The sequence below is a fragment of the Ambystoma mexicanum genome, chromosome 2q, assembly GCF_040938575.1.
Source record: "Ambystoma mexicanum isolate Mex_15411 chromosome 2q, UKY_AmexF1_1, whole genome shotgun sequence".
NCBI lineage: Eukaryota > Metazoa > Chordata > Amphibia > Caudata > Ambystomatidae > Ambystoma > Ambystoma mexicanum.
Window position 1 is genome coordinate 215,623,563 of NC_090924.1, and position 25,726 is coordinate 215,649,288.

The 25,726-nt window shown below is 47.3% G+C and overlaps 1 protein-coding gene across 2 annotated transcripts in view; it reads right to left on the minus strand.

Annotated features, from left to right (window-relative positions):
- GDE1 (glycerophosphodiester phosphodiesterase 1) overlaps window positions 1-24,604 on the minus strand; it is a 229,633-nt gene extending 205,029 nt beyond the window's left edge. The window contains exon 1 of one of the 2 annotated variants that reach the window (XR_011303205.1): window positions 24,218-24,591. Coding sequence is in view for 1 of the 2 variants with exons in the window: in XM_069647147.1 (XP_069503248.1) it covers window positions 24,218-24,469 (252 nt within the window). In the remaining variant the exon portion in view is untranslated. Of the gene's footprint in view, window positions 1-24,217 lie in introns of both variants that reach the window. The other variant, XM_069647147.1, reaches the window with a different exon arrangement.
- Window positions 24,605-25,726: the final 1,122 nt, after the last annotated feature.

Genomic DNA, 25,726 nt, shown 5'->3' on the forward strand with positions numbered 1-25,726 from the left:
ATGTGTCGTACTTTCTGTATGACATTCTCAACTATGCAGAAGACGCAGAGAGCCATGACAGAATGTTGAGGAAGGTGTTGGAGAAGCTTCAAGGTGGAGGAGTGTGTCCGAGATACAAGACGTGTGTAATGAAAGCCCAGGAAGTGGAATATTTGGGGTACAGGAGCTCGAGGGAAGGTGTTAGCCCCAAGAAGGACCTCCTGCAAGCCATAATCAAGGTCCCAGCCCTAAAGACGACCTGCGGTCCTTCCTGGGACTCGTTCGTTTCAAGGTTCTCAGAGACAATAGTCCCGTTGAGAGGATTGATGAGGAAAGACGTGTAGTATGAGGGGTGCCATGAACAAAAGACCACCTTTTAAGAAGTCAAAGCGAGGATAGTTAATGCCCCATGTCTCAAGCCATTCAATCCAGCATATGGGACGGGAACCACACTTTCTCAGAAGAAAGGCGACGTGGCGCAAATGGTGGCGTTTGCTGCCAAAGCACTCTTCCGATACAGAAAATAATTACTCCACAGTCGAAAAAGAAACGCTTGCATGTGCCTCGGCTGTGCAGTACTTCCGGACGTATGTTTGGGGCACAAAGTTTCGGTTGGTTACCGAGCACAAACCTTTAGTGCATATATTAAGTCCAGGGGAGAGTGCGTCAAGAGGTTTTGGTGTGAGCCACGAAGCAGATTGCTACATTGTTTCTGCTCGCTTTGCTGTTTCTACACAACGGAGTAACAGAGTGTTTTCAGTATCTACAATGCCACGTTAAAGCCCCCTCCGGGAAGCAGAGCGGTACAGAGTGTGCGTCTGAATGTTTGGTGTTGGCGTTCAGCGGTCTGCCGTGTAGCTTTATCTTGCTACAACTTCTGTGACACGAGGATCCACTGCACACCCACTAAGGCCGGTCCTTTCACACCTACCTTAAGTCTTTGGGTAAGACAGAGCGTTCCTTTGTGCATTCAAGATAATAGGAGGCGAAGGACTATGTTTGCATAATAACTTTCTACAACTCTGAACTGGGATCTCTATATAGTAACAGACACTGGCACTTATTCAAAGTGCTTTTGCAGCTTTAAAACAGTGGAACAACAGTAATCGATCAGAGAGTGACTGCAGGCCTGGGTGCCTTTGCACTCTCAGATTAAATAGCCTATTATTTAGACGAGGAGTACGGGCTACTTTGCCTGTTGAGCGTTGAATGGGGTATTACTAGTGATTTGCTCCTTACCTTTGCCCCTGCTAGAAGCTGCTTTGCTTCTCGATTATGCCAGGCTTACGTAGTGGCAAGTCTACGGGCTGAAAGTTGGAAACTCCAGACAAATGTACATCCATGGCCGAAATTAACCCTTGCATCGACGTGCCCCTGTCAAGCAATTTCTCAAACGGGGTAAGCTCTCTACCAGTCTTGTCCCGTACCGTTACATCTGTTAGCGTCCCTTTTAGCTGCAAGAACCGTAATACAGAGAGTTTGCCCATCCCCAAGGCTTCTTGTAAATCCACTATAAAGATGAAAATGCCCCCCTTGAAGAACGGCCCTATCCTCTCCAGGCCCCCTTCATACCACTCCTGAAACCTCCCTGGATCAGGTATGGTGTCTCTAATTCCCGGGACTCATAGGTGACCCAGAGGCGAGGGCCACGTGGTGACCCCCTTCATATCCACCCCGTCTCCAGATATCCCATATGGTTCCCAGGATGGGGTGATCCCGTATTATCTTTGGCAATTTATTCCTGGGTACCCACAGCCATTCCCAAACAGTGGCTGGGCTCAGGTGGAAGTTATCCATCATCACCCTTTGGTGATCTATCTGGGATCGTAAGTGTGTCACGCCTTGCTATGCCCTCCCAATCCTCCTCCTCACAGGTGCTGTCAGGGGTTTCCAATTCTTTCTTCTTGCGTGGTTTGCGGGGTTCTTTTGTCTTCTTTTTCTGGTGTAGATAAGGACGAGCTCCCCCAGGCCACCGTGACCAGAATAGGAACCTGAGTCCGAGGACCTCCAGGGAGCACACCCCAGAACAGAGAAAACGCATTTTAAGGCAGAAAAAACCCCGATTGGATGACTGGAGCTATTGCTGGTATTTTGCTATCCAAATGGACTTTGATGGTCAAGAATAGACTGTAGGACGTAGTACAAAAGGAAAGTATCTTCGGTAGCACAAGTCCACTAGAACGGTCCGAGTGAAAAGCTGATCCGGTGATCCAAAAGGAAAAAGTTTGAATCCTCAATTCGGAAGCAAAGAATAACAGCTCTCAGATGGTAACAGGTAGTAGTATGAAAACTGTCTGCCTCCGATAAGGCGTGGGTCCTCCGGTAGAAAAGAATAACCTGGATAGCCAAACAGTAACAGAGAGAGAAGAGAAAAGAAAAAGGAATGTGCACGAGTAATACGCAAGAAGAGAATCCCGACTTACCCAAAGGAAACAAATAGAAGAGTGTCAGACGCTAGCTGCACCGAACACACTGGTACAGCCCACGCCCAAACAAGAACGATCGTAAGACACGGAAAACTCCAATAGTTTAAAATAGTGGAATATAATCACCGAAGCGTGGTGTAGTAGAGAAAGCAAAAAGGGTTCATAAGTATGCAAGGAAGAACGCGCCGTAGACGGCACCAAGACGGAAGTGAAAGGAAACACAGGAATGAATACGAAGCACAGTACAGAGAACAATTAGATAGGAGGTCAAAGAATCAGAGTTAAGGCTCTTGTAGCACGAAGGCACAAGTACTCCAAGGGAGAAGCAACAGAGCATTGGCGAACGAGACACCATAGACGGATACAATGCCAAGAGGCTAGTTTCCGCCCCTATATATCCCAGCGGCCATATTGGATGAGGACTAGACCGCTGCAGTTACATTAGTGTCAAGGATCCTAGAAGCGTTTCCACCGGTGCCATAGTTACCAGGATTGAGGCATGACAAAGTGAGGGAATCAAGACTCTTAGCTGCATTACTTTATAATAGAGGCGAATGTCTGGAAGGTCAACCCCCCTCCTTTCTCCGTTGGTAACGTTAGGGTTGACCTGGGGATCCTGGCCTTCTTCCCCTGCCAGAGGAACTTTTGAAGCGCCCCCAGTACCTCCTGAAAGAACCCCTCTGGTATGTGTATCGGTAGCATTTGGAATAAGTATAGCACCCTTGGGAGGACCACAATTTTCAGCGTGTTCAGGCAGCCCAACCAGGAGATAGTTAGCTTTTGCCATTTCACTATATCCTCGTGTATTTTCTGCTTCACTGGAAGTTGGCCTTGTATAAGCTCTCCAGATCTCTGGTGCGATTGACACACAAATACCTCATCATGGACGCATTAATCTCCAGCCTAAGTGGAGTGACTCTCCCAAGCTCCCCATCCCAGCCTCTATCCAGGGGGGAAGAGTACCGACTTTTCCCTATTGATCTTCAGCCCGGCCATAGTGCCATAGTGCAATCAGCCGGAGAGCTGCCGGTACAGAAATCAGGTGTTCGCTCCGGTGTAGCAACATATCGTCTGCATATAAGGCAACCTTGTATTCCACCCTTTCCATTTTAATGCCCGTGGCACCTCTGGATCATCCCCAATCCGCTGTGCAAGGGGTTCTATCGACAGAGCATACAATGTTGGGGAGAGGGGGCACCCCTTCCTGGTACCCCTCCCAGGCGCAAACCACCTCGAGAATCCCCCATTCCCCATCACCAATGCTATTGGGGACATATACACCGCTAAGACCCCCCCGAAGTAGCCTCCCCCCTATTCTGAACTTGACTAGGACAGCCCTGAGAAAACCCCATTCCACCCGATCAAAAGCCTTCTCGGCGTCTATCGAAAGGAGTGACTGGTCTCCCCCCTCCCCCATGTCCTGGGACGTGTGTATGAGGTGTAATGTGTTCCTCATTGTGTCTGCTCCCTGCCAAACCATAATGAACCCCACCTGGTCCAAGTGAATGAGGCTCACCATATACCCTTCCAGCCTTGTGGCTATCACCCCGGTGTACAACTTGGCATCCATATTAAGGAGCGAGATTGAGCGATATGCACCACATCTCCGATGGTCCCTACCCTCCATGGGGATCACTGCGATCAGAGCACAGGAGAATGATTCTGGCGCCCTTCCTGTGTCGAGTATATAATTAAACAGCTTTGTCAAGAAAGGGAGTAAAGCAGGGAGAAATGCTTACCAAACAGTGAAATAGAACCCAACAGTGAAGCCATCCTCCCCCGGTACCTTCCCCACCGGCATCCTTCCCACCGCCTCTTTAACTTCCTCCTCCGTTATAGGGGCTTCCAACACGGAGGACTCCTCCTCTGAGTTTCTCATAAAAGGCAGCAAACGCTTCAGGAATTTCCTCCCCTGCAAGGCCTTCAACTCCGTAACGCCCCATTTCCGCAACCCACCTATCCACATGCTGGCTTTGCAGTCGTGCGGCCAAAAAGGAGTCTGCTTTATCACCCTTTTCGTAGAACTTTTTTTCAGGAAGAGCAGGCTACAGATGACTTCTCTCTTCCAGGAGTTTCAGTTCCTACCTCTTGCCCCTCGCCTCCTGTATGCTCTCCTCCCGCCTCCCAGATGGGTCATGGGCCTTCCCCTCTAGGTGTCTTATCTCCTCCCTCAGCCTCCTCTCAACAACCGCTCTGTCTTTCATACGGACCCCTTCCCGAATCAGGATCCCTCTCCACGTGGTCTTCCCAGCCTCCCATACCTTACCCATGTCTACCTCCCAGTCATCATTGGCCTTAAAGTAGCAACCACCATTTTAACAGATTTTTTAGAAGCCAATATCAATGTATTTGATCTTTATGTTTTGCGACCTAATGTGTGTTTAGTAACTGCGGGCGATTTTAACTCTGAGGGCCTCATCACGAGTTGAGCGGTAACGCCAGCAGTATTACCGCTGGCGGTATTAGCCCTACCACCAAACCCTCCAGCGCTATTAGCGCCGGATCACGGGTTTGGCAGTAATGGAATTCCCCATTCACCACTGAGCCCATTCAGGAATGCCCCATTCCCCATTGGGCTCAATGGGGAATTTTCACGCTCTTACTGCCGGCGGATTTCCCGCCGGCGGTAATAGTGCGAATTTTCAGCAGATTTCCCCCAGCTCCGAGCTGGGGAGAAATCCGCCGAAGCCCTGAATTGGCGGACCCTTAAATCCGGCGGTAATAGCGCAACCGCCGGATTTAAGGGTTACCGCCAAACTCGTGATGAGGCCCAGAATGTTTAGAGTCTGAATGGTACCTCTTGGGGTCTACTAGGCGTTTCTCTCATTCTGCAAGGGCTTCAGGGATGTTATTACGTGCCTGCTTAGATAGCTTAGACCTGGTTCTCCTAAATGTAAATGAATTCTCAGGAGGCTGTCCCGTCTAGATACACATGGTCGAATGGCATGTATAAATCCACTTTGGATTTTGTATTTGTGTCCTCATTTTTCTTTTCTCTTATTGAAAACGTTAGCGTGGAGTTTGATACTGCTAGCGATCACCCGCATCTCGGGGCTGGTTTTGGTAGTATCAGCATGACTGATTCTCCTGACCACCTTTCGGGCGCTTTGGAGATAAATCCCCAGAATCACGCAGTCATATGAAAACCTAAGTATGCCTATTGGTTCAATGCTAGGATTGACCAGGATCGTGCTGGGGGGGGGGGGGGGGGGGGGGGGGGTTTGTCGGGGAAGAGCTTCGCTTTTTGCAGACATGTACCCACGTCAATTCTGATCCCACTTACAGAGCCCACTTGTTGCTCTGATACCAGCTTCAAATCTTACAAGGGACAACTGTCCTTTAGCTTTCTCACATAAGTATAACGCGGAAGTTCACAAAATGAAGAGGAAGCTGAGAGGGGGACATTAGGAGAAAACAAAAAACGGGTATAAACGTGGTCCAAACTATAGCTAGGCTCAAACAATCCTGTAGGAATTGGGCAAAGGGCCATTGTTCCCTGCTCTTACAAAACAACACAGAAAACATGCTTATGGCCTCGTCCTCCCAACAAACGGCCAATTTTTGGAGACTCATTCAAGGGGGCGGGGTGCAACTCTCACTACAACATCAGTCTATTTCAGGCCAGGAGTGGGAGGACTATTTTAGTAACCTGTACGCTCCTGTAAGTTGCATGGAGATGTGTTTAACTGTGAAACCGGGGTTTTCCATTGGTGAGGAGGCTTGGGTCCTATTAGGCATTGATTTAGCAGGAATAGAAACTGCAATGAGGAGGGCCAAGTCCTCAAATGCCCCTGTATCTGAAGGTTTATCTAACCCAACACTAAAATCACAGCATATTTTATGGGCTGATGTCTTACTTCAGTTGTATTGCAATGTGGTTGGGCGGACCACATGTCCGGATACTTGGAGAGGGGTCATCGCTGTAGTAATAACTAAATAAAAAAGGCGGTAGGGCACATCTCCCTTTCGGATGCCACTTATAAAATCTTTGCTGGATTCCTATTGCATGCACTGGCGAGATGGGCTACCGTCGCTGTTAAGCTGGATTGAAATCAATCCAGTTGTCGCAAAGGTACAAGTACAGACCTTAATTGTTTCTTTTTACAGCTTCTAAAGAACCAGGCGTTTCAAACAAAACGAACAAGCAATCTTTAATTTCTTGACATTTCCTAGGCTTTTCATTGTGTGGACTGCAATAAACTTTGGGGGATGCCTAGGTCATGGGGTTGTCCTGAGGCCCTGGTTCTAATGTTGGAATTCCTACATAAGGACTTGAAGATCAAGGTCAGGTTGGATAAAAGAGGTGGGTATTCAGGGTGATCTAGGTCTACGTCAGGGATGTGTCCTTGCCCAGTTTCTTTTTAAACTATACATCCTGGGAATCAGGGCAGCACTGGAGGGACCAGGGGCTAATCCAACCCCACCCACCCCCCAGGCTGGGCCAAGTTAGAATTCAGTATCTCCTCTATGCAGACAATCTTGTTCTACTCGATTATATGGCAGTTGGATTACAGAAGTCTCTTCTGCGGGCTCAGAACTTTTTTTAGGTATCTGGGCCTAGATATCAGTGTCAGGAAATCCAAAGTCTTGATCTTTAACCGTAGAAAGATTTTATCGGGCAGATCTAACTTTGGGTGGTACATTAACAGAAAGAGGCTACAGGTGGTGACCGAGTTTAAATATCTTGGCGTGACCATTAGATGGAAACGGTCAGCGTCGCCTGCAATTGGCGAATTACGATTAGGAGAAATTACAGCGGCGGCTCAACTTCGGGTACTTGACAGAAAATGTGGCTGTTTCTCACTGGTACCTGCCATTAAACTTTACAACCAGGAGATAGTTCTGAAATCTATGGGGCAGAGGTCAGGGAGGCTAACCTGGATTGGGCCAAGTAGGAGGCTTTTGTTTGGAAACTTTCTGAAACTTCCTTGAGGTACTCCTTTCCCCCCCGGTGAAACATATTTTGGGCATTACTTTACTTAATATGAAGGTTGATTAGAGAAGAATACTTCTGTTGCGATCTATGCTGTTTCCACCAGTATCCACCCTTTTTATTCAACTTAACGCACAGTTCAATCAGGGTAACTGTACAGTTCTTTAAATTTGGGTAAACTCGGTGTTGACTGTGATGGATGACAAATGTATTTCTTTGGAAGATCTAGACCGCAATCCAGGCAAGGCCAAGAAGTTATTTGAAGAAGACTGGATTAAAAATAGGGATAATCTTAGCTTGTATAAAGTCTGAACATTTTTCTATGGATATTAAACCATTTAATGTTCTGCCGAAATACATAACTAAGCATGCTTCACAACATCTTAGACATTTTTGGCTACATATTAAATTAAATCTTTTAACTAATGATGTTGTAGGTGTCGGGCAGGGCTCCCCTTGACTTATCGTCTGTGTCATTGCTGTAAACTAAGTGGTGAAACCTTGAAGCATCTCATTATTGATTGCTCAGTTTTAACTGCTCTACAGGCAGAGACTTTTGAATTCTATTTTATTTCTCACCCACTTTAAACTTGGGACGATTTGTAGTGGAATTTACTAAACAAACCGAATGATATGCTGCTTATTAATGCAATTAATTTATTGAAGTTGCTTTTTCCTTTGTATGACATTTCTCTGTTTTAAATGTGTTTCAAATGTGTTTGGTTTTTTTAATCTATAACTGTGATAATTCGGTACCATCGGATTGCGTATATGTGTGTGTAAAGTTTGTTCATAAACTAATTCACACAATAAATAAACAAAAAATAAGTCCAGGAGGAACCAAAACATCAACACAGAGTCTGCCGCAGATAGCCTCGCTGCAAGAATACACCTACGAAATCATGCACATCGCAGGGTGGAGGAACGCACAAGCGGACTGCATGTCGCGGTTGAAGGAGCAGGGAAGTCCGGCTACCACCTTTCTCCAGGATGAATGCTTACTAGCGTCAATCAGTGAATTAAGAAGCCAGGAATTCCTAGAGATGAGCGAAGCTCATTGGAAAGAAGAGCTGGACAAAGATAAATCCTTGAGAAGAGTGGCCAGTTGGGCCCGGAATGGGTGGACCGGTGAAAGAGCCATTCCAGAAGGTTTGAGGCCTACAGGAAAGTAAGCGAGGACATTTTTGAAATCGATGGTTTGGCGATAAGAGGGGATCAAGTGATACCACCATGAGGAATGTGGAAAGGTGATCTTGTGCGGAGCAAAGTCAAGCCATCTGGGCAGCAACATGACCAGGCGCAGAGAGCACGAGGCGTTCTGGTGGCATGGTACAAGATATTATGGTGATGATTAAAAGATGCCACGAGTTAACAGATAGTGACAAGAGACTCAAAGTAAGACAGGTGCTGATGATCCCCATTGAGACTCTAACAGGAGTATGATGAAAGTTAGGCCTGGACTTCATAGGTCTGTTTGAAATCATGTCGCCGGACCACAAGTATGGGGTGCTCATAGTGAACTATCGAAATGGGTGGAGGCACAATTGGTACACAATATTACCACGACTACTGTGATTGAAGTTTTGAACGCCGTTTTGTCAGAGGAAATGCTTGCCCAAAGAAATGGTCACAGACAATGGTGTACAGTTAGTATAGAGAAAAATTGAAGAATTTCTACTGAAGCAGAAGACCAGAGCTAGTCTGTGCCACCCTCAGGCCAATGGTTTGGTGGAAAGGGCCAACAGGATCATCAAGGGTGCCCTACAACTAGTTGGGGCTGCAGGAATGGATCCCTACAAAACAGTCAAAGAGGCAATAGCATCTCATCGACTGACCCCAATCACCAATGTGTCGCCCTTCCAACTGCTATGGGGAAGGAGAACTGCGTCCACCTTAATACCCCTGTGGTTCCCAGAGTGAGGCAAGATATCACTGTAGACATGAAGGATATGGTCTGGAGAATCCAGAAAAACAAAGACCAAATGAAAGTGCAGAGTTATATCCGATGGGCAGTTTGCAGGACTGAGGTCCATGAAAGAAACTTAGTGAAAATAAAGTTGTCTCACAAGGACCAGGCAACAGGCTCCAAGTACAGTCAGCCTGTAGAAGTCGGAAAAAAAAGGAACAAACCACATCTACACCCAAGATGGCACAAGGTGGAATTTAGAGAGTTGCCGTTTTCAGAAGATGACAGAAAGGAGAACTATCCGTAGTAGAGTCAACAGCAGAAGATCAAGAATCATATGGAATACAAGAACCAGTAGAGACAGAGAACGAGCGTGAGGGGAGTGAAGAAGGGAGCAGGGACAGAGATACCACACAAGGAGGAAATGAACAACACTGTGAGAGAATCACATTCCCACCGGTCCGAGAAGAGCGAGGAGACGGCGAAGTCACACCACCAAGATAGTCGTCCCCAGCAGGAGAAGAGAAGACCCACCAGGTACAGAGACTTCGTGATGGAGTAGGACCAAGCTGCCCTAGGACCAAACTGCCCAACAAAAAGGGAGGTATGTGGGTAAAGCAGCCTAGCGAGATTGCGGCACCAGGATCTCGCAAGACTTTAAGGGAATAGTGCGCTCAGAAATATTATTGTCCCGAGGGTTCGGGCATGTGTTTTTAAGCGTACGTTGATCGATCGTATAAACGTTTCCTATGCACCATACCGTAGTTTTCCTCTTTTGTACACATGCGAAATCAGGAAGCAGGGCGCGGCCATCTTGTGATAATCTTATCCGTTGCCGCTTCGCCCCAGGGTGGACTGCCCTGGCGGCACTAAATCATATCACCTGCTCCTGAGGCTGAGATCGCAAGACACGTACCGCCCATTTTGCAACGCCAAAGCACGTCTCGTGTCAACATTCTCTGCGCTTCAGTTAATGATGTGTCTCCATGGAAATGGCAGGGCGCCTCTTTCCTCAATAAGTATAAACAGGCCGCTTCTCATCTGCCACCAGCAGAGTTGCTTTTCCATTCCTTTCACTGTCTTTTTTTGAGTATTCTGTACCTTGTTTCTGTGTTCTGGTCAGCTACCTTCGTTGCTTGTGTGCGAACAGATACCAGTACAATTACTATGAATTTATTTTTTGCCCCATAATGGCAACAATACAGCCCTACCAGTAAGAGCTGGAGTATTCCGAGGCAGAATTACTCGAAAGAGAAAGTTGTGCAAGCGATGGGGCTTCGGATGACAGTTGGGAGGGCGATTCAACAGATCAAGAGCCTGAGCCTAGTCACATGGACGGAGTTTCCACCTGGTATACCTGCAATAGGTGCTCGCTAATGTCAACCGAGGAGAACTGCTGCTGCCGAGAAAACTCTGGATGCTGGTCCTACATATCGGAAGGCGAGACACAGCCGCAATGCGTTACCAAGCTGCCAGACTTCAGGGCAGCCTGCCTCACACGGACCGTGTTGAGGATAATGATGGTGCTTATGCACGAACTTCGAGCAACAGTTCGCCCTCGCAATCCAAGTAATGAGTAAGTGTACTCTAGTTGTGATGCCACTTAGGCCACTACCATTTCATGGTTGTCTCCTATATTGTCATAACATAGTCTTGTAGTTCTATACATCACTCGCAATTTGGGGAAATCATAGTGGTCTCCTTATGTTTATTTCATGTACAGCCATGAAGCAATATTTCTTTGTGTCCCAAATGTAATGGAATGTATAGTCGTTCAATATTGTACAGTGTCTAGGTAACATTTGTACTGGCAACAATGCCATTGGATACAAGATTTGTCATTGGCAACTAAGGTTTAATACACTTACCTTGTTCATTTAAAAACAGTTTGTATCTTTCTCTTTCAAAGGTGGTACAGGCTGGTGGCCTATTGTTCTTTTACATGGTGGCTTCATGGGAGGCTTGGACACCATGTTCGATGAGTAATACCTGCCTGTGTCGTTGGTGCCATTAGAGAAACTTTTTCCCAGTGACAGCGGTCAGTACAGGGGATTTTCCCACACTGTGCTGCAACCAGAAGTTTTTAATGTGTAGTACATTTGTGCCATCAAAATCAGCAACAAAATATAATACAACAGAACTTTTATCAATGGTTGTTTCAGTTTTTCAGTGAAGTGTGTCTCCATTCAGCAGTGTTCCGGCCCTTTCCTGCATGTCTCAGGCCCATCCATCCCCCTCCATTATCAAAGGCAGTTGGCAGCAGAGGATGTGCGCTGCCAAAGGGGGCTGGCAGGGTGGGAACGGCCAAGGTGCCAAAAACCATGTACACTTCAAAGGTATCTTACACACAGGGGCCATTCTACACATGGCCTATCCAGAACCTGGTCCTCCAGGCAGGATCCCCTGAAGCAGGCCGTGCCCCTGCAATCCCCATAAGTGTGTCTCCATTCAGCAGTGTTCCGTGCCTTGTCTGCACGCCTCAGGCCCATCAATCCCCCCTCCTTTATCAAGGGCAGTTCGCACCAGTCGATGTGCGCTGCCAAAGGGTGCTGGCAGGGGTGGGAACAGCCAAAGTGCCAAACACCATGTACACTTCAAAGGTATCTTACGCGCAGGGGTCAATGTTCACATGCCCTCCTCAGACCCTGTGTCTCCAGGCAGGTTCCTCTGAAGCAGGCCGCGCCCCTGCAATCCACATAAGACCACGCCATATACACGTAATTCATTCACATACACACCCTCTTTTCTAATTCTTTATAAACCACTTGATGTTTATCATGAGAACATCTTTGAACACTGCAAGTCAACTCGTGAACGTGCTACCTGAGAACTTCTGTGACCACTGCGAGTCAGCTCGTTGTCGTGCTACCTGTGAACATCTCCTTGTTCTCCTGCCACTAACTACCCTGCTAGCTGAATCTGTTTGTTGGTCAAGGTAAGGGCAGATCACCTAATCATATCTCCTTGATCTCTAAATTTCTATCTATATGTATGGTATGATTTCATCTTTCTCACGCTTTATGCAGTCATTTTCAAATAATATTGCCTTATTTAAAACATTTTTATTTTCAACAATGCCTGCATGTACGGTTTTCGGTTGCCGTTCTAAGACCCATAACAAATCTAAAGGCACTACAATGCATGTCTTCCCGAGGAATATAGATCTAATAAGAGAATGGGTCAGATATTGTGGATTTGTGCCGGAAGAGCTTGAAAGCAGAGCCCATGAAGTCTTGGGGGGTTCAAGGGGTGATCAATTCCGCATCTGCAGCCACGTACATGTACGACCAATCGAAGTACACAAAGAAGAATCGACTCAGACGCAGAACGTCTCGTAAATTGCTTCCAAATGCAATTGCGACTCCATTTACGCACAGGCCACCGCAGGTGAGTCACGGTTCCCAATTTAGCTGTAGCCCTTGGGGTAGTGAACAGGTAACTAAACGGACAGATTTGTGCTTTATGTTTAACTGTCCCTTATAATACTTTTCATATTTACAAGATTGTATTGCTTTATAACTAAACTCCATTTTGCTAAACATCGGTCCTTGGTTTTAGGAGCATCATAGAAAACGATTTATGGGCACAGATAACTATGCTATAGTGCACTTTGAAATAAGCATAATATTTTCATAATTTGTCTCTTTACATGCCAATTTTTAAGATTAGCATTTCTAAATCAAATTAAATTTTCCCTTTACAACTCCATGACTATGCACTGAATATGAAGGAGCAGGATTCTGCATCCATGACTTGCCTGGAGTCAACAACAAGTTTGAGCGCCTATCAGGTAGTCGTTATTTAGCTATTCAGTTCCGGAAATGTTTTATGCATGGAATTTGAGATAATATGATCATATTTCCGTATCGTGTCGTTCGTTTACACAATCTTTAATTCATGGTTTTTTATTGATATGTACCATTGTCTGCGTCACATTGTGTGTTCTATTTCAATTTTTTCATCCATACTAAAACAAGTACTGTGTTATAGCACGATGCTGAAGCTTCGACTACAATTACATCATAGTTGATCCAGAGCCAGAGGTATGCGTACTGACAGTTCCCTCGAATGAAAGAAAGTAGGTCCTAAATCTGATACTATTAGACAGTGACATTATTATAAACAAGCAGTTTTTGCAAATTGCTTGAGTGCAACATTTCAATCAGTGTGTTTCGCACAGTCATCTTTGATTGAGTAAACTAGCCATCAATCAGGTGAAATTCAAAATGTATTTTCTGACTAAATGACGTACACGTGTACGAGTGTATCTGTGAAAGCCAAGTGTGCGATGGAATAATATGATTTCTAATCCAAACGAGATTTTTAACGGATACTCTTTTCTAGGGATGTATAATAGATCGGGATATAGAAAAGGAGGCAGGTGGATCCGAGTCGTTGGACCAGCTTTCTGGTGCTGTCGTTACAGTAAAGAAGAGGTTTTCTCAGAAAAGCAAGAAAGATGGTAATTCACAAACAATTTCATTTTTAAACAGTGCTTTGTGCTGGTGCCTTCATAACATGCTTTTTTTTAATGTAAATTGTCCAATACTGTATGTTGGATTTACATTGAACATCTTTTTCCAACCTGTCTTCTAGTTGCCCGATGGTGTACGAACTATGCAGACACAGACAGCTACAGAAATCAGAGATGCAGCTTGCCAAACTGATTTCACCATGGAGCAACTATTATTTGAGGTGCAGCATGTTCAAATCAATAGGCAGACTCCAGATGCTTTTGCCCAATGGCCAGAAAATGAATTTACTGTGACCAGTGAAGCCAGCAGAAGTGTTGTTGGACAATTGCTACAATGCGTCTGCTCCGCCAGATGAAGATGAAACTGAATGTAATGAAGACGCTTTTGAATTAGTTGCAGACCACTTGACACAATCAACACCCGCCAAAGGGCCACCCAAAAACCAATCGACATTGATGTTTTCTCTGATTCATGTTCAAGTAACAGACGCTGAAATGACAGAGACTGAAGCATCAATACAATTGACAGAGGAACTAGACAAAGATCTCGACTACAGTATGTCAAGTTTGGGTGATATGTCAACCATAGTTCAGTCAGAAACAAGATTAATGCAGGATGATAGTCTAATAAAGGAGCCCAAATACATAGTATTCGACAGCAGCTTGATGGGATTATAATGATGCTGAAACACGTGCATTCAGTGAGAGGGGAAGTATGTGGGAAGCCATTGGTGAATGGCACTCGTGTATCACAAAGCAGTAAGCTCAAAATACATGCCACCTGTGAAATACTCCATGAAATATTTTCATGGTCTGCTCAACAGATGCTGGGGAAACTGCCAGCTGCTTTACGTTTCAGTGTCTCTAGTTTCATTACGTTGTCCGGTTTCTGTCAATTTGTGGGACTCCATTTCATTTCTAAAACGCAGTACTCCAAATATCAACGTCAATATCTATTCCCTGCCATTAGTGAAACTTGAAAAATTGAACAAATGTCTATTCAAAGTACATTCTCTGAAAAATGGTTCAGGCTAGCTGGCGATGGACAGTGTGACAGCCACGGAGTTTCAGCAAAGTACTGCACATACCACTTTCAGGACATGGAAACTAAAACAATTGTGAGTTTGGTGGTCATGCAGGTGTCGGAATGCAAATCCTCAGTGGCCATGGAGAAACTTGGTTTAATAAAATCACTCTAAGATCTCCATCGAGAGGGAATGCAAATCGACCTCATAGCCACGGACAGACACATTTCAATAGCCAAGACAATGAGAAAGCAGTTTCCAAATATTCGCCATCAAATTGATGTATGGCACGTTGCCAAATCCATCAATAAAAAAAAACCTCAGCTGCAGGAAAAAAATTTAAAAAAAAGGTTCTGAAAATATTTACAGTGATCCCAGTCTTTCAGCAACCATCTTTGGTGGACTTCCAAAACTTGTGATGGGTCTGTGGAAATTCTACTAGAAAAATGGCGGTCACTAATGCACCACCCATCTTCACCTCCACAGAAAGCCCTTGAGAAGATTGTGTCCGATAAAACTCTATCAAGAGATCTGAAGGGACTCACACAATTCTGTCACACGGGAGATTTGGAGGTGTTACACAATATGTGCCTCAAGTACAGGCCAAAGCAAAGAGATCGCATTTCGGAATAGACGGGATGAAATATAGGACATTACTAGCGGTATTAGCGCATAACGAGAATGTAGGCCGTGAACAATCGAGGACTGCAGGAAACTTTGGGATGCAAAAAGAATCAAAAAATGGGTGGTCAAGCCAATATATGAGGAAACGGAATTCGATTTTGTGAAAGATCTTATTATGACTGTCTTGGAGATACATACTCACGGAATTGCACGTGATTTTGTTCCGAGGGCACATACATTGCCACAAAGCATTGCCAACGTGCCCCGTCCACCTAAAGCAGAGCTCGTAGAACAGTTCACTACCCGATACAAATGATTACCATCTGTTTTTTTGATCAACAATGTTTTATGAAGTGTCCAAATAAAGCATCCAATTTGTCTTTTGAAATCTATCCTCTTTGTCAATTTGTTTTTTCAACAAGTACCATTTTTACGAATGCCATACAATATATCACTGTGCTTACACACTTCCCAGTTTCGCAGAGCTACTGCGGGATCTTCACTGATCGTGGGAGGGCCAGATGGATAACAGTATGAAAGCAACTTAGTGGTTCTGCGTTGCCTTACCAAACAGTTGCCCAAATAGCTGAATAACTACTCGTCCCACAAAAGGGATGAGACCTAAGCTAGATAAGATACTCAGCACGCAAGAACTACTGACTGAGCGAAACAGTGCATCAAAGTGGGTTGTTGGTGAGAAATAGAAGCACTATGACCAATATATTCATGGAGGCATGTGTTGGGGGTCGTTGCTAATGTAGGGAAGGAGTGGGTCGGTTGAGCTTCCGGCCCTCATACATAATACGTGAAAGTGACATCCTGCTCTTGCACTCGTGGGGGGCGCCTCCTTTGCCCTTCTGCTGCCATGGGGAAGAAGGCCCTAACATAAGCAGAGGTGGGGCTATTGCTAGACACACTTGGACTAAATTGTGTGTACCCTCAACTCCAACTTTGGACTAGGCCGCATTCTGTCATTGCGAAGTTTCCCCTACACCCTCAGCAGCGCTGCGAACAGCGAGCACTGACACCCCCCACATTTTTCCTCCTGTGCCTGTGCCTCACAAGTCCCTTTCTCATGGATGCGCCGAGACAAGATGTTGCAAACAAAGAATGTATCTTCATTCTGATTGAAGGTCACCAGCTTTGAATTTCGGCTTGCGAGCTGAGGAAGCCCACGCATCGCACACAGTATAAGGTTTGATTGTTTTTCGACCTTGAGAGAAAGGGACCATTCCGAAAGAAATTGAATTAAGGGAGGGGTGTAATAACGTCAGATATGATAAGGTTCACCATTAAAAAACTGTTTAAAGGAACATGTAATTTCAGTTTATGAAAAATCGTTGATCTGAATGGAGTCTGCGTTACGGTCTGCGTTACGCCAAGAGAATGGAAATGCCGAATATAATCTAAGTTTGACTTTCGACGATTTTTTAGACCAACGAGACAACTTATCATTAGCCGACCGTTACTGCTGGGTTACATTGTACTCGTTTGTTCTGTGTGGCATATTGCAATGAAACGCAAGTACAACCTTTGTGTCTACTGGTCTTTCTACCAGGCACATGGGCAGTGTAAAGACTGGAGGTGGGTGTCTGTACTTCTGCTCTCTATATGGTAGAGGAGAGGCACAGAGGACCCTAGCCAAGATTCTCTATTTGGTAGCTATGGTCGAGCAATCAAGGCCTAGCTTCTCAGGAGGTGATGCAGGCTGGTTCTTAAGTACAGTGTAGTCCCCAAGCCCCCACAAAGGAATGTCCACACACTGTATTAGTTAAAACACAGTCTATAAATAATTGCCTAGCATTTCGGTGCTGGACTGCCCCTAGGCAGGACAAAGACTGATATGCAGGGACATTTCTTCTCTGTGAAAAGAACAGTGAGCTAAAGACTTGGTTGAGACTCTCCCAGGGGCCATCCACCCAAGACCAAGTCAATGGGCTGTGTTTGTGCTGGTAGAGAGTTTCCCAGACCCCGCCTTGTTTTTTATATAATTAATATTCAAGGTTATGTACACTATCACAATAACTCACTTTGTGCTCAGAAAATCCATAATGGTAAATATATACAGTTCTAAAGTGGTACCACAATTATTATCAGATCTCATTAAAGTGCATCAAATATACTGTCAAAATGCCACACAGATCAATAAAGAGGAAACCAGCAGTAGAGAGGGGAAGGAAAGCAAGATGTTTGAACAGTTGGCAGACTACTGGCCTTTACCAACTAGGCACAATTCTCTGTGGAGATCCCACCCCACCTGGGCAACCTGTAAAGCAAAGATGTATCACAAGCCCAGTCCGTATATTGTTCTACGAGTCTTATTTCCCTCTACAATAGTTCTACAGCCCCAATGTACCTGGAATTGTAGCGTTCGTCGTCAGGGAATCGACGACCCTTATTGAGTGCCCTCCCTTTAAGGCAGGAGTCACGGGTCGTTGAACGTCCGACGGAGAACAGGGTGAACTACAGCAGTGAAGTGGCAGCTTCGCTCCTAGCGGTGCTTGCCAACGACAGAGCGTTGGCGTCCTGCAAGGAAGAGGCGTGCCGGGCACCTCGGTGACGGTAGTTCTGGACCACAAAGAGATGTTGAAGAACTGTGGCCCAGCAAGGGCGTCGAGTCGTCGGCGTCTCTGTGGTCTTTATGTGGCGGAAAACCCACCGGCGGATGCTCCTCGGCTCGTCGACCGTCGGGCCTTCTCCAGCGGGATAAAGCGGGTTGCGATGCAGACGAGAGCGTCTTTGGCTCAAATTAAGTTCTTAGGCAAACGGGAGCACGGCGGCTCGTCAGCGACGGCGGTCATCGACAGTGGCGGACAACAGTCTGGGTGCTTCTCTTTGGGATTCCGCGGCAGTCCCAGTCTCCGGTCGGCAGCCTGTCGTTGGTCTGTCTACCAGGGAGCTTTGGCAAAGATCAGCTGGTGCACGATGGTCCCTCGTAGCTCGGGAAGAGGGTGCCTTACCAGGTCCTCTCTGGGTCAGTTCTTGGAGACACAGCAGCTTTCAGATTGTGAAGGAGAGCAACAGCAATTCTTCTCTTCCAGCAGGGTTTCAAGGTTAAGCTTCAGTTTCACTCCAGTTACTCTTCAGCTTCTGAAAACGAATTCTAGCAGTGAGAGGCCCCCAGATATACTAGTTGTTCTCCCATTCATTCTGCTCGGTCACACTCAGGCAACCAATCGGTCAGAAGGGCATTCATGCAGGCAGGCAGCCAATCAGGCACACAGTGCATTCAGGCCATTCACATCTCTCCAGACACTCACAACAAGTTATGTGTATTGGGACAAGTACCCAGCCATTCAACACTCCACACTGCATTCATACCGGTTTCGGGCAGGGCTGTCTCAGTCATTGTGTCAAACACCAGATACTAGACACCCACAACACAGAATGCGTATTCGTCACACACTCCATTCACCCAGGTCCCACCCACAGGCGTACCCACAACATACGGTCGTTGGGAAGGCTGCAGGCAGTCTGGTCAGCACTTCCCCACACTACCATGTATGGAACTTCCACCCAACAGCCAGTCAGGGGGAAGGGACAGAGTCAAGGCTTCCCGGGACTTCGGGAAGATCAAGGTAACAGGTGATGGAAGGCAAGAGGCCATGGGGGCCATTTTGTCTCCATCAGGAATCTACCGATTCCAATGACAGAGCCTGGGCATCCCAAAATGGAGGACGCTCAGGGCACCAGTCAAGTCAGCACGGAACTGCCACCAGCCCGTACCCTGCACTGTGGGTCACACACACAGGTGTCCAAAAACATACACTAGGGGCACAGGGTTGCACCCCCGCCCATGGGTGCCATAAGGGTATCCCATGGGTCTGTTCACCAAACCAAAAGAGAGCTGCACCGCCAGGAGTCCCACATGAACTCCGGCGCGGAAAACATGACAGAACACACAATAAAAAGCAGTAAAGGACAAGGATACAGAGGCCCTGTCCCTCCGATGCATTTCCAACATCACAGGCCGTCCAGCATCGAGATGCATTTAGACCACCACTTGGTTCCCACAGGTTCAACGTGAATATTTAATTAAAATGCCATCTATGTGTTCCTCGAATTGTAGCGTCAACTTCCGCATCCCATTTCGAGCTGAACATAGCACTATCTTCCGAAGCAAATTGTAGACTACTTTCCACGTTGTTTTTTCTGTGTTCCCATTGTTTCACGTCTGTGTTCATCATTAGTTTTAACACAGGGCCGAATTAATGGGTACAATTATAAATTGTAATAAAGATTGGCTACTGAGACACATTTCTGTTATGTTTTCAAAACAGCTACATCCTACCCTTCTGCGACTGTCATCGATTCCAGATACCAACTGATGGGTTTTTCAACCGGCAGCTGCAGATACACGTTAATCGCGGGATATCAATGACTCATTTTTTGGGACGATCGCCACAAGCCGATATGCCCTTATGCGGTACCAGCGATTAGGAGCAACCCAACATCCTTTACGGTGGCCTAGCGCCAAGCTGATGCCCAAGGCTTTGCGATTCACGGTGCGTCCAAATTGCTTCTTTTACCCAAAAGCAACACCGCGTGACTCACGATAAAACATTTGCGGTTCGAGACCAAAGAAAAAAATGACCCATTTGATTGTATATGGCAATCGCCGGATGTTCTCTGAGCGTTTATTGTGAAATAAAAGTACTTTACAAATTGTACTGTCTTGCTATTTCCTTTAAAAAGTATAGTTTTATATTCCAAATTGTGACGCAGTGTGTTGTGAGATGGTGCGAGTTAATTTCCGGGTTCTGCATAACGTCACGTAGGTGATGACTGGGCGCGTTTGGCTATGTTGCCCAGTAACGTCCTGGAGATAGGCGGAGAATATCACAAGGTTTGGTGATGTCAGCCTGAGGGGCGGGGGATATGATTTAGTGCCGCCAGGGCAGTCCACCTTGGGCGATGCGGCAACGGATAAGATCACAAGCTGGCCGCGCCCTGCTGCCTGATTTTGCATGTGTACAAAAGAGGAAAACTACGGTAAGGTGCATAGGAAATGTTTGTACGATCGATCAACGTATGCTTAAAAACACATGCCCGAACCCTTGGGACAATAATATTTCTGGAGCGCACAATTCCTTTAACTGCGCATGTGCGTGGCACCGAGGAGCAGCGCGAGTGGACCGGGAGACAGCAGACGCTCCCCGCAAGCCCCCTGCACACAGGCCTGCTGCCTGTGTAACTCAATTGACATTAGGACTCGCAGCATTCCTAATCAACGCAGCGCCAGCCTCAGCAGTGAGGAAACTTGTGTGCCACTGGAAAGACTACGATTTCCCCAAAGTTAATGCTGATTCCCCACAACATGTTATCGTGATTATACTGTGTTGGGTCATCTGTATACCACAACAAAACATAAATACCAGGTTAAATGGGCTCGTGGAGCCGAAGCCCCACTAATGACGCATGCGATGGGGCTCGTGGGACTTGGCACGATAGCCAAAATCCATACGAGCAGCAGCCTGCAATGCTCAATCAGGCTTGGAGGGGTTGGCAGACCAGAGAATGAGCAAGCAGCTTGACCTTTATGGAGCATCAATACACTATTACAATTAGGCATACAGAGAAAGTGTCCTGCGCGTGTAGCCACAGGAGCTTCCATGAAATTTTCAATTTTATCTGGGACACACCAATAACGATTAGGGCTCCGGCCCCACCAGTTATTTTGTAAAAATTGGCACCGGTAACTGCGGTGTCCTGGGCCCAAGGCACAGAGTCCATGACACTATGCTGGGATCACCCAGCAAGATCACCTTCAGTTGCCATGGCGGGCTGAGTCACGGGCACATGAGCCAGCTCATGGACTTGTGGTAGCAACCACCATACTTAGCTGCAGGAGTCATCCTGATGGCCCGTGGTCACACAGATCCATATAACGGCCTTGGGGTACCCAGGCTGTCGGAGCCAGAGTTGCCCTGCTGGGGCTCCGGACCATAGCTGCAGAGTTGCCCCACAGGGCCTCAGCTCACACAGAGGGGGGGCATCAGAGGCCGCATAGCCAAGCAGGGTTACTATCAGGGTGGAGGGCCCTGCAGCAGCAGGCCCTCTGCCTACTATGCAGCGCCAGCATTGCGCTGCAGCCAGGGACACACACAGCAGGCAGGAGTCAGGTTGCATCGACTAACGAGCCGGAAGTGGCTCGTCCCTTTTATAATTTAAATCACATGGTCATCACAATGTGACCTTAGCACGAGCCCTGGGAGATACCATGCTCCCAGGAGGGGGGGGGTAACACACCACACTCCTCCTTTTCCATAACGAACAAACAAATGGGAAACACCACTGGACATTACATTAATTACTAGTCACCAACAGCAATGCTTGAATATCGGGTTGCGAATAATAGTCACGTACATTGGAACTCAGGTTGGGACAATCACAACCTCTGAGCTTACTTTGGTAGTTTCAAACTGGTGACACGTTGGAAATTCCACCTTTAAAACAAACCCTTTATTAACCTGGGTGAGTGGAACTTAACCCACTGAAAGACACCATTGTTCGCACCTGGCACCATTCAAAGCATGGCCACAAACGCAGGAGCACAGCTTCACATAACATTTTGGCCGAGTCTTTTTAAGCATGTCCAGGGTCTGCAGGCTCCCAGCCTTCATATGGATAGCTACTAAGTCCATTTTAAGCGCTTGCAGGTCTGCAGGAGACCAGTCTTCCTTCCAGCATCTGTTCAGGACAGTTCAGTTCATAGTTCAGGGGTCAGCAAAGACGCACCTGGAGGCACCAGGGGCCACATTGGCTTGGTCCACTGACGGTGGCCAGGCAGCAACACATTTCACTACCCCTTCCAGGCAGGGGCTGTTGGCACAGAAGGGCGCACAAGCACTCGTACAGAGCTGCAACCCCTTTTCCCAAAGCGTCTTTAGCTGGGCACTGGTGGCAGGGCATCTGGGTCACTTCTCCCCATTGGCGGAGTGGCATTTGCCTGTCTCCTGTTGCAGCTTCCGAGATGAGCGGACTGCTTTCCTTCATTCACTCTGCGCCTAGCACACCCACCAGATCCTTCTGACAACAGGGCCTCTCAGCAACTCACTGCCTCTTGGCATGGGATCACTGCAGAGTGCTGGCAGGCACTGCCCTTATCCATCTGTGAGCGCAGGCAGCCACGCACCTTTCTGGGGCACATGCAAAACCTTTTTCTTCTCCATGCCCTGACGTAGCGCATGCCAAACTCCACTGCCAGCTCCCCGGGATGTGCCTCTCTACCTTCTATCCCGCTCCGGTTTGCTCCAACGCAGAGCACACCAGCATTCACCGCCGGGCTGCCCTGGGATCTCCTCTGTGCAGCGGGTCTCTCTTCTCAATGACTCTGACATGGAGCAACCTACACCCTCGCCTGTTTCTCCATTGCAGCACCATCATGGAGCACTCTATGCCTTCCACAGCCGGGCGGCCCAGGGTCTTTACTTGGGCTCCGGCGGTGCGGCCTGCAGTTTGCACTCACTGGGGCCGGATCGTACCTTCCCTCCTTTCCCTCTCAGGGGGCATAGGGTGGGAGTCTGTCTTTACGCCATCTTGCGGCAGTGCCCCCTCACGGAGCACTGTGCAGACCCCTAGCAGGGCCCAGCAAAACCGCCGAACAGCCACAGCAGTCGCACAGGCTCCTCCTCGCAACAACGGCGGATGCCACGTGCACACTAGGGCAAGGGGGCCCGACCTCCTTGTCGCCAATGTGGTGCCCTGGGCCGAGGGTCCAGGACACCATTGCTGGAAGCACCCAGCAGGATCACCTTCAGTTGCCATGGCGGGCGGGCTCACGGGCGCATGAGCCAGCTCATGGGGTGGTGGAGGCACCCGCCATACTTAGTTGCAGGTGTCACCCTGATGGGCTGTAATCACACAGACCCGGACAATGGCCTGGGGGCACCCAGGTTGTCGGAGACAGAGTTGCCCTGCATGGGCTATGGATCATGGCTGCAGAGTTTCCCAGCAGGGGTTCCGCTTACACAGAGGGTAGGCGGGGGCATCAGAGGCAGCATTGCCAAGCAGGGGTACTATCAGGGTGGAGGGCCACATGGTCACCACCATGTGAGCTTAGCACGAGCCCCAGGAGATACCATGCACCCAGGAAGGGTGACGCCACAGTACAGCGGTATGGTTAAAAAAAATAAAGAACTATAGAAAGGGGAGGCGGGAGTGAGAGAGAACCAAAGTAGATCTTACAGAAATCACAAAAAATTAACTAAACGCCTGACATTTCTGCATACTTGCCAACCCTACAGATTTAAGCAGTAGGCTACTGCTTTGGAAGCAGCCTTACCGCCTAAAGATTTCAGTGACAGATCCTACTGCTTTTTACAATGGCAAGTAATTTATGTGATTCTAAGGCAGGCTCCAGGACAGAGCATGCAACACATTAATTAGTCTGTCCATACAGTGGACTGGTAGGTGATACCTTTGATTGCACTCACACCAATCCACTGACCTGACAGCTGCGTGACTCTGTCCTGCACTCTTGCCGGGACAACCCTTAGTTGAAGCACCAGTGAAAGCAAGTGGCAGAGTGTAACATCAAACAGCATCTGCTGACAATTTGGTGTTAGCATTCAGAATTATACATTTTTTTACATTTCAACATCTTTCCGTGTTGTGCTGTTTGTATGTTTTGTATTTTCCTGTGATGTCATTGTTATGGGAATTATTTTTCAAACTTGAAAAATCCGACATCTTTTGGTCACAGAATGTTGGCAAGGCTGCATTTCTGTCATATCACCGGGGTCGTGGTGGCACCATGTAATATCCGTCTTTTGTCTATTCAAGATACTAACATACCTAGTTTGTACGTCAAACATTGGCGACCAGGCTTCAATCCAGATGTGTGCATACCTGCTTGATAGCCGCCAAGGTGTTCTCTGGTGCGTCGTGTCCTCCTCCCCGGTGGGCAATCACAGACACCTGTCCCCGTGGCTTCAGAACCAGCTGCGCACGAGAAAGGGGGACAGGCGGAAACCTGAAGAGCAGCAGCAGAAAGTAGAGAATGCCGGTCAGTATGCAACTATTGAAAGTATCGCGGCTGATCAACAATAGGAACAGGAAGATGGTTGTGAAGGCAGTCAACAGCCCCTCGTGCCACAGCATGATGCCACCGCCCGCAATCTGCGGTGGTACGGCAAAGTGGGCGGGCGGCAGAGAAGGGGCATTGCCGGTAGGGAGGAGCCCCGGAGGGTAGGACAGGTGCGGGGACACCTTGCGCGTGCGCCAAACTGCATAATGGGTCCACTGACATAGACAGAGGACTAAAACTTACTACCTCTACCAAAGAAGACCGTCTACTGGTGTCTAGTCTACTCGTTCCACTTCCTAACCGTATACAAGCCGAGATCACCAGCACCCAAAAAGTCCGACGGAGACGTTGACCATTTAACGCGTCTAGTTATTGTGAAGGAGTTCAGGCGAAAGACCACCAGGATTTCTTCCAGCGCCCACAAGTGTCCAATGAATGAATAGCATGATGAAAAACTTTGGCCATGACAAATATGGTGGCCATCTTGAAATGAGATACCAGGAAAAACAATTTGGAAAACATGGACATTGCGTTGTAATGATTATCATTACAATTTGCCATCAGAAGCACTCGTGAAACAGCAAGTCCCAATGCAGGGTTCAAAATTAAGATTCAATGAGCAGGAGCTAAAACCAACTCCTGAGGCAACGCACTAGTTCCAGTGGTGTCACTAGAAACAAGCATTGGCAATGCCAACTGTTTGGGATTTTGTGTAGGCATGGAAAAGCATTTACCAGACTCTGCAGTAATCAGCGCCGGCCTTAGGGTAGGGTGGGCCGGGCGACTGCCTGGGGTGTCATAGCCCCAGCATACATGCCAACCCTCTCAATTTAGGCAGGAGACTCCCCACTTTTCAGTGAAAAATATAACTATTTTTCATGTTCTCGGGCCTATAATCATTCTAGCCCCAATGTAAAAAAAATAAAAAAAGAAATTGCCGCCCTCCACATTGCATTGATCAGGGGCACGCAGAGAGAGGGGGCCACATTTTTCTCAAACAGTCTGGGGCGCTGCCGCTGCTAAGTCCGGCACTGCCCGTAATGGTATTAACTGCCCATCAATGGTAGCAGCTGCAAAATGGTGCAAGTACCTGGGTATATAATAGCAGTGCCTGGCAAACGCGAAATACTTATACACAAACCAAAATTGTTGACTTTGCCGTGGTTTGTTTTTAACATGACTTCAGGAAGGCCACGCAGAGTGCTTATAAATTAAGTGGCTTTATTATATTTATTTGCATTTATTTACAGCTCCCAAAACCCTGAGTCATCTAGGCACTAGTTAAAGAAAAGTGCATTGTACAGGTCATAAGTGAAGTAATACGCTTATGA